This window comes from Rhinoraja longicauda, chromosome 28 (genome assembly GCF_053455715.1).
Source record: "Rhinoraja longicauda isolate Sanriku21f chromosome 28, sRhiLon1.1, whole genome shotgun sequence".
NCBI lineage: Eukaryota > Metazoa > Chordata > Chondrichthyes > Rajiformes > Arhynchobatidae > Rhinoraja > Rhinoraja longicauda.
In genome coordinates this window covers 27,686,171-27,695,617 of record NC_135980.1, presented here as the reverse complement: position 1 = coordinate 27,695,617, position 9,447 = coordinate 27,686,171, and the positions used below count along the sequence as shown (strand labels likewise).

General features: G+C 42.6%; 1 protein-coding gene across 1 annotated transcript; it reads left to right on the top strand.

The window, feature by feature from the left end:
• Nucleotides 1-1,132: 1,132 nt before the first annotated feature.
• LOC144607091 (iron-sulfur cluster assembly 1 homolog, mitochondrial-like) lies at nt 1,133-9,434 on the top strand. Its single transcript, XM_078423681.1, has 4 exons — nt 1,133-1,257; nt 3,063-3,116; nt 7,356-7,461; nt 7,801-9,434. The coding sequence occupies exons 1-4, from the start codon at nt 1,177-1,179 to the stop codon at nt 7,947-7,949; spliced, it is 390 nt and encodes a 129-aa protein (XP_078279807.1). The 5' UTR covers nt 1,133-1,176; the 3' UTR covers nt 7,950-9,434.
• The last annotated feature ends 13 nt before the right edge of the window (nt 9,435-9,447 follow it).

Sequence of the window (9,447 nt, the reverse complement as noted above, 5' to 3'; positions counted from 1 at the left end):
CATCCCTCTCACCATCAGAACTGCCCCCTCCATCGACTCCTTTAAGTCCAGGCTCAAAACCTATTTCTACTCCCTAGCGTTTGAGGCCCTCTGAGGGACCGCTGTGTACTGTTTATGTAAGTGCTGTTATGTTTGTGTGCCATTGTATGTTCGTCCTTAGTACCTGAACTGATGTACAGCACTTTGGTCAACGTGGGTTGATTTTAAATGTGATATACAAATAAAATTGACTTGACTTGACTTGTATTAATCTCAGGATTCCAGCATCTGCAGTTCTTGGTGTCTCCATCCATCCTTTCTGCAGCATTGCGGGGGGGTACGCTTCACTGGTGGTCAAGTCGTACGCCCACAGATCAATGGCCGCCACATCTCCACCAATGGTCCCCCACATCTCCACCAATGGTCCCCCACATCTCCACCAATGGTCCCCCACATCTCCACCAATGGTCCCCCACATCTCCACCAATGGTCCCCCACATCTCCACCAATGGTCCCCCACATCTCCACCAATGGTCCCCCACATCTCCACCAATGGTCCCCCACATCTCCACCAATGGTCCCCCACATCTCCACCAATGGTCCCCCACATCTCCACCAATGGTCCCCCACATCTCCACCAATGGTCCCCCACATCTCCACCAATGGTCCCCCACATCTCCACCAATGTTCCCCCACATCTCCACCAATGGTCCCCCACATCTCCACCAATGGTCCCCCACATCTCCACCAATGGTCCCCCACATCTCCACCAATGGTCCCCCACATCTCCACCAATGGTCCCCCACATCTCCACCAATGGTCCCCCACATCTCCACCAATGGTCCCCCACATCTCCACCAATGGTCCCCCACATCTCCACCAATGGTCCCCCACATCTCCACCAATGGTCCCCCACATCTCCACCATCCTGAGGAGATGTTTTGGACTCGGGCACTACCTGGCTGAGGCGATATTTGCGCTCGGGGCAGCCTGCACCTGAGATGATGTTTGGATTCCCGACGTTTTCTCAGATTAAACTGCTCGCATCGAAACTCCCGCCGTGTTAGTGGTGGACTCGGGCACTGGGTGCGATTGGCTTCCATCTCGGCCAGTGCAGTGCAGAGCAGAGCAGAGACATGTGGTTGGAGGTTGGGCTGTTGTCGGAGGGAGGCGTGTTGTTGTTATTGGAAGGACAAGATGGCGGCGGCCGTGAAGGCGAGTGTCAGGGCGGTGAGCGCCCGGAGACTGCGCCTGCCCACCCGGGCCGCCCTGCTGCTGGTAAGGCGGGACGCGGCACCTGAGCGCCAATCATTTTGTTAAAATGTAACTGAAGAATGTAGACCAAAAATCATCTGAGGAAGGGACGTCTCCGTCTCCGTCTCCTGTTCACCTCCAGAGATGCTGCCTGACCCACTGAGTCACTCTAGCACTACTTGTCTTTTTTGGGTAGTGTAAGAAAATAACTGCAGATGCCGGTACAAATCGAAGGTATTTATTCACAAAATGCTGGAGTGACTCAGCAGGTCAGGCAGCATCTCAGGAGAGAAGGAATGGGTGACGTTTCTTCAGTCTGAAGAAGGGTCTCGACCCGAAACGTCACCCATTCCTTCTCTCCCGAGATGCTGCCTGACCGGCTGAGTTACTCCAGCATTTTGTGAATAAATGTCTTTTTTGGGTAAATCAGCATCTGTAATTGCATGTTGCTACACTGAAATCATCTTAGCTAAATGATTATTAAGGGGTTGGACACGTTAGAGGCAGGAAACATGTTCCCAATGTTGGGGGCAGTCCAGAACAAGGGGCCACAGTTTAAGAATAAGGGGTAGGCCATTTAGAACGGAGATGAGGAAAAACTTTTTCAGTCAGAGAGTTGTGAATCTGTGGAATTCTCTGCCTCAGAAGGCAGTGGAGGCCAATTCTCTGAATGCATTCAAGAGAGAGCTGGATAGAGCTCTTAAGGATAGCGGAGTCAGGGGGTATGGGGAGAAGGCAGGAACGGGGTACTGATTGAGAATGATCAGCCATGATCACATTGAATGGCGGTGCTGGCTCGAAGGGCCAAATGGCCTACTCCTGCACCTATTGATATTGTCTACTGCTAGAGTGGCAAAAATACAATATGCTGTTAATAATCAGATCAGGCTGCGTTTGTGTGGAGGAAAACAAGGTCAACGTTTCAGTTTGAAGGCTGCAGTCTATACTATTTATAAAATACACTGCAGTTGCTTGCCAAAGCTGCTCTGACGTTACCTCCCAACCCTTAACCTCTACCAACATGAAAGATAAGTACAGTGGGATGGAAAACACCTCTGCCTGCAAGTTCCCTTCTAAGTTGTACATCATCCTGACTTGGAAAAAATGTTTCCTTTTTCGTCACTGCGTTAAAATTCTGGAATTCCAAATCTGAGAGCATAGTGCGAATAGGTTTACTGGACAGACGGACTGCAGCGATTCAACAAGGTAGCTCAGCATCGCCACCACCACTTTAAGGACTAATAAGGATAGATATACATACTGACCTTACTGATGTGTAAGAAGGAACTGCAGATGCTGGTTTAAACCAAAGAGAGACACAAAAATCTGGAGTAACTCAGCAGGAGAGGCGGCATCTCTGGAGAGGAGGAATGGGTGACTTTTTGGGTTAAGATCTTTCTTCAGACTCCTCTCCAGATGCTGTATGTCCTGCTGAGTTACTCCAGCTTTTTGTGTCTCTTCTGACCTTACTGATGCTATCTTGATTTTAGTTTAGAGAGACTGTGTGAGAACAAGCCCTTCAACTCACTGAGTCCATGCCGACCAATGATCACATGTACACTAGTTCTGTCCTAAATGCTAGGGGCAGTTTTACAGAGGGCCAATTAACCTACAAACCTGCACTTCTTTGGAGTGTGGAGGAAAGCGGAGAAAACCGACACGGTCACAGGGAGAACGTACAAACTCCACACAGACAGCACCGGTAGTCAGGATCAAACCCAGGTGTTTGGTGCTGTAAAGCAGCAGCTCTACCACTATGCCACACTGATATTATCTAATCTATATTTTACTGAAACATTTGACTCCATACATTTATTTTTCATTTTCAGACTTTGTCGGCTGTAAACAGAATAAAAAATCTTCTGCAAGAGAGACCAGAATGTGTAAGTAAAAGTGAATTTTATCAAATAAGATTTTGCATTCCAAATAGAAAAATGTCCAGTTTGTTCCCCCTCATTATGTCAATGACAAACTAACTGTAAATCCTTTTGTGAAGGAGTAGATTGTGTATATGTGTGGGTGAGATTGTAGTGGTCAGGTGTGGTACTTGACTGGTGGTACATGTAGTCTTAACTGCCCAGCTGTGGAAGAGCACCTCCTGTTACAATAATGAATCTGTTTCGCAGGACCATGTTAGACCATTCAATGTGATCATTCTCAATCAGTACCCCGTTCCTGCCTTCTTCCCATACCCCCTGACTCCGCTATCCTTAAGAGCTCTATCTAGCTCTCTCTTGAATGCATTCAGAGAATTGGCCTCCACTGCCTTCTGAGGCAGAGAATTCCACAGATTTACAACTTTCTGACTGAAAAAGCTTTTCCTCATCTCCGTTCTAAATGGCCTACCCCTTATTCTTAAACTGTGGCCCCTGGTTCTGGACTCCCCCAACATTGGGAACATGTTTCCTGCCTCTAAAGTGTCCAACCCCTTAATAATCTTATATGTTTCGATAAGATCCCCTCTCATCCTTCTAAATTCCAGTGTATACAAGCCTAGCCGCTCCAGTCTTTCAACATATGACAGTCCCGCCATTCCGGGAATTAACCTAGTAAACCTATGCTGCACGCCCTCAATAGCAAGAATATCCTTCCTCAAATTTGGAGACCAAAACTGCACACAGTACTCCAGGTGCGGTCTCACTAGGGCCCTATACAACTGCAGAAGGACCTCTTTGCTCCTATACTCAACTCCTCTTGTTATGAAGGCCAACATTCCATTGGTTTTCTTCATTGCCTGCTGTACCTGCATGCTTCCTTTCAGTGACTGATGCACTAGGACACCCAGATCTCGTTGTACGTCCCCTTTTCATAACGTGACACCATTCAGATAATAATCTGCCTTCTTATTCTTACCACCAAAGTGGATAACCTCACACTTATCCACATTAAACTGCATCTGCCATGCATCCGCCCACTCACACAACCTGTCCAAGTCACCCTGCAACCTCATAGCATCTTCCTCACAGTTCACACTGCCACCCAGCTTTGTATCATCTGCAAATTTGCTAATGGTACTTTTAATCCCTTCATCCAAGTCATTGATGTATATTGTAAATAGCTGCGGTCCCAGCACCAAGCCTTGCGGTACCCCACTAGTCACTGCCTGCCATTCTGAAAGGGACCCATTTATCCCCACTATTTGCTTTCTGTCTGTCAACCAATTTTCTATCCATGTCAGTACCCTACCTCCAATACCATGCGCTCTAATTTTGCCCACCAATCTCCTATGTGGGACCTTGTTGAAGGCTTTCTGAAAGTCGAGGTACACCACATCCACCGGCTCTCCCCTGTCAATTTTCCTAGTTACATCCTCAAAAAATTCCAGAAGATTAGTCAAGCATGATTTCCCCTTCGTAAATCCATGCTGTCTCGGAACGATCCTGTTACTACTATCCAAATGCTCCGCAATTTTGTCTTTTATAATTGACTCTAGCATCTTCCCCACCACTGATGTCAGACTAACTGCTCTATAATTTCCTGTTTTCTCTCTCCCTCCTTTCTTAAAAAGTGGGATAACATTAGCTACCTTCCAATCCACAGGAACTGACCCTGAATCTATAGAACATTGGAAAATGATCACCAATGCGTCCACAATTTCTCGAGCCACCTCTTTAGGTACCCTGGGATGCAGACCATCAGGCCCTGGGGATTTATCAGCCTTCAGTCCCATCAGTCTACCCAAAACTTTTTCCTGCCTAATGTGGATTTCCTCCAATTCCTCCGTCACCCTAGGATCTCTGGCCACTAGAACATCTGGGAGATTGTTTGTATCTTCCTTAGTGAAGACAGATCCAAAGTACCGGTTCAACTCGTCTGCCATTTCCTTGTTCCCCATAATAAATTCCCCTGCTTCTGTCTTCAAGGGACCCACATTTGCCTTGACTATTTTTTTCCTCTTCACATACCTAAAAAAGCTTTTACTATCCTCCTTTATATTATTGGCTAGTTTACCCTCGTACCTCATCTTTTCTCCCCGTATTGCATTTTTAGTTATCTTCTGTTGCTCTTTAAAAGAGTCCCAATCCTCTGGCTTCCCACTCTTCTTTGCTATGTTATACTTCTTCTCTTTTATTTTTATGCTGTCCTTGACTTCCCTTGTCAGCCACGGGTGCCTCTTACTTCCCTTAGAATCTTTCCTCCTCTTTGGGATAAATTGATCCTGCAACTTCTGCATTATTCCCAGGAATACCTGCCATTGCTGTTCCACCGTCTTCTCTGCTAGGGCCTCCTTCCAGTCAATTTTGGCCAGCTCCTGCCTCATGCCTCTGTAATCCCCTTTGCTATACTATAATACTGACACTTCCGATTTTCCCTTCTCCCTCTCAATTTGTAGAGTAAAACTTATCATATTGTGGTCACTGCCTCCTAATGGCTCTTTTACCTCGAGTCCCCTTATCAGATCAGGTTCATTACACGACACTAAATCCAGAATTGCCTTCTCCATGGTAGGCTCCAGTACAAGTTGTTCCAAGAATCCAACTCCACAAACTCTCTTTCCTGGTGTCCATTACCAACCTGATTTTCCCAGTCTACCTGCATGTTGAAATCTCCCATAACCACCGTAGCATTACATTTGCGACATGCCAATTTTAGCTCCTGATTCAACTTGCACCATATGTCGAGGTTACTGTTTGGGGGCCTATAGATGACTCCCATTAGAGTCATTCCTCATTTCTATCCATACTGATTCTACATCTCCTGATTCTATGTCACCTCTTGCAAGGGAGTGAATATCATTCCTTACCAACAGAGCGACTCCACCCCCTCTCCCCACCTGTCTGTCTTTTCTATACGTTGTGTACCCCTGAATATTCAGTTCCCAGCCCTGGTTCTCTTGTAGCCATGTCTCAGTGATTCACACAACATCATACTTGCCAATGTCTAACTGAGCCTCAAGCTCATCCACTTTATTTTTTATACTTCGCGCATTTAAATACAACACTTTAACTTCAGTATTCACCTCCCCTCTCACACCGGTCACAATTGGCCCTGACCTTGCTCTCTTATCCCTTCTAGAACTTCCCTTCCCATTTATTCGAGAGTCCTTTGCAATTTCTCCTGTATTCGCTTCCCCTTTAACTCCATCTTCATATTCCCAATTTGTCAACCCCTCCCTACAAGTATTTTGTTTATTCAGTTTTCTCTTGCTTTTGGGCTGAGTAATTTAATCCGTGCCACCTATTTATTATTTGAATAAGAAATGTAAAAAATCAGCAAGTCCTTGGCGTTGTATGTTTTTGTGTGAACCTCTATAGGTTGAAGCCTCTCTTTACATTTTCCATTGCAGGCAAATGTGACTCTTGATTACTACTGAATTACATTGCAAAATTGAGATTTTTTTCCTTTGGTCAACAATCTTTTATTCTCTCGCATGCTGATGCTAGTGTGAACCAGGGAGTGAAAATCACTTTTTCTGTCAAAGATAAATGGGAAAACTTAGATACTATAAACTAAGACCTTCGTTCACTTCCACTAATGTCACTTTCAATGTCAAAGTTAAAATTGTAATGCTAACAACAGGTCATAAGTTTGTAGGTTCAAATTTCACCCAAGAGACTCAGGACAAAAATTGCAAGTTACTCTTGTACCATTTTTATGAGAGTCTTGCACTTTGGAAGTGCCTTCTTTATTCAATTGAGCTCAAATGATTCTGTGGCATTCTTTTTCAAAAGAGAATTATTTATTTTTCATGAGAATGATTGTTTCTGGCGAATATTTATTCTTCACTTTAAGTTACTTAAAAAATAATCTAGCCAGTGTCATCCTGCTATTTATGAAGAGTTGCAGTGTTTATGTGTTCCACTATAAGAGTTAAGGCATTCCAAGAAGTACTTATTTGATTGTAAATGTTTAAAAAGGGACATGATAGGTCCACCCTACAGCAAATATTTCTAACTTGTAATGTAGAATAAACCATCAACATTTATGATATTCCTGTGCTTAATTTTATAAAACCATACAATGTCATCAGAATCAGCAACTTTTAAATTGCATTCTATGATTTCATTTTGACAATTGTTCTGTAAGTATTTATTGCTTTGATACCATTAGACCATTTTGTTTCTTAATAATACATTTATTTACATTTGTTTTTTTGTTTTTTTTTGTTTCTTGTACTTCAGGTTGGTTTGAAGGTGGGAGTCCGTACTCGTGGCTGCAGTGGACTCTCATATGTGATAGACTATGCAACGGAGAAGGGAAAATTTGATGAAGAAGTAAATCAGGATGGTATGGAATATCAGCAATCTGTGGATTAATATTGCACGTAATTAACTGAAAATTCTGTTTGCTAGGAGTGTACTTTTACATGTTAGATTTATGACTTAATTTGCCTCATTTTGGCCTGCTAAGAGGGAACAGGTACCTTGCATTAGGGTACATAATTGTAATAAATAAATTTGAGTTTGGGAGATTCAGTCGCCACCTTTTGATTAACAGTTGATTTTTTTAACTGATTTAAATTTATTGTGCAATTTCAGTGAAACTTGTGACTGGTCTAACATAGGAAATAACACAATCTAGCTTGTTTCCATCCAGTCTATTCATCAATTTTTGTTTTCTTCACAGGTGTACGTGTGTTCATTGATCAGAAAGCACAGTTAACCCTGCTTGGAACTGAGATGGATTTTATTGAATCTAAACTCTCCAGTGAATTTGTTTTCAATAACCCAAATATTAAGGGGACATGTGGATGTGGTGAAAGCTTTACTGTATAAGTTAAGTACATTGTAAGCTGTGTGGAACTGTATAGATAACTGAAATTCACAAAAAAATGGATAGGTGGTTGAGCGTTTAACACTCTCAATTTTGGATATCATGTCTTAAAATTGTGGAGAAAGGGTAACAATTTAAATCTTTGATATTTGTGCCCATCGCTCAAATTTGACTTGCATTATTACTTGAAGCTCCTTTGTTGTCCCCAATTTTCATTGGGGAGTGTTTGTATTATTGATATGATTTTAATTTGTAGGTATTCAATTGAATTGTACAATTGTATAAAATATAAATCCTATGTGTAAATACTTGATTATTGTTGCTATCTTGCTAAATCAGAGGTAAAGTGTATAAAAATTCTAAATATTAAATTTAATATGGGGGTGGGGAAATCTTTGAGCACCTCCAAAACAGGCACTGTATCTGAGTTAGGAAGTGCTTTTCTCCAAGAATCACAGCTGATCATTTATAAACATTGCACAACCTTGAAGTTCATATCAAATACAGACACAAAAAGCTGGAGTAACTCGGCGGGTCAGGCAGCAGCTCTGGAGAAAAGGAATATGTGACGTTTTGGGTCGAGACCCTTCTGCAGGCTGAGTCAGGGGAACAAGAGAGATATAGATGATAATTAGAGCAAATTAATGGAAGATATGCAGAAGGGAACAATAATCATGAAATGTGAAGCCCACAATGGTTCCTTGTTGGCTGTGGGATAAGTACTAATGAGTTAATACAGAAAGTGGAACTCAACAGGACGACTAGGGTGGGGGAGGGACAGACAGGGATTGCAAGGGTTACTTGAAGTTAGAGAAATCAATATTTGTATATTCAGAACCACCTCATCTGTCAAATAAAATGGAACATTTAACTCTGAGCTAAGTGGCTGATGGGTATGTTACATACATTTCAAATATGTAATCTAATAGAAATATAATCTGCAATAAAATTTTAATTTGTTATCTGGAAGCTACATTTGACATTGTTGTATCTTAATATTCTGTAAGGAATGAGAATTTACTTAACAAATAAAAAAGGGTTGTTTTGAGAAGCTATGGATCCAAGCTATGAACTGCAACATGGAGATATTGGTATATTGTCAATTCAGTCCTGTGTTCTCTCTTCGTTTTCTGGTGCATGGATAAGTCAGCAATGCTTTCTGTTCTTGCCTAAGCTTAAAAAATATATTACCTTTGCTGCCAATTTCATTACTCCCTGAGCATGCAATCTAATTATGAAATAATTCCTTCAGAAAATGCACCCAAGGTAGATTTTCTTTGTTTAGCTTAGAGATAGTGCATAAACAGGCCCGTTGGCCCAGAGTCCGCACCGACCAGCGATCCTCACACACTAACACTATCCTACACACACTAGGGACAATTTTACATTTATAACAAGCCAATTAATCTACAAACCTGTACGTCTTTGGAGTGTGGGAAGAAACCAAAGATCTCGGAGAAAACGTATATACTCCATACAGATAGCACCCGTAGTTGGGAT

What these genes read in the sequence shown, in the direction of transcription:
- LOC144607091 (XM_078423681.1), top strand. Translation starts at nt 1,177, where the DNA reads ATGGCGGCGGCCGTGAAGGCGAGTGTCAGGGCGGTGAGCGCCCGGAGA. An exon ending in TGCAAGAGAGACCAGAATGT is followed by an intron (nt 3,117 to 7,355) that starts GTAAGTAAAAGT and finishes CTTGTACTTCAG; the next exon opens with GTTGGTTTGAAGGTGGGAGT. An exon ending in TGAAGAAGTAAATCAGGATG is followed by an intron (nt 7,462 to 7,800) that starts GTATGGAATATC and finishes TTTTCTTCACAG; the next exon opens with GTGTACGTGTGTTCATTGAT.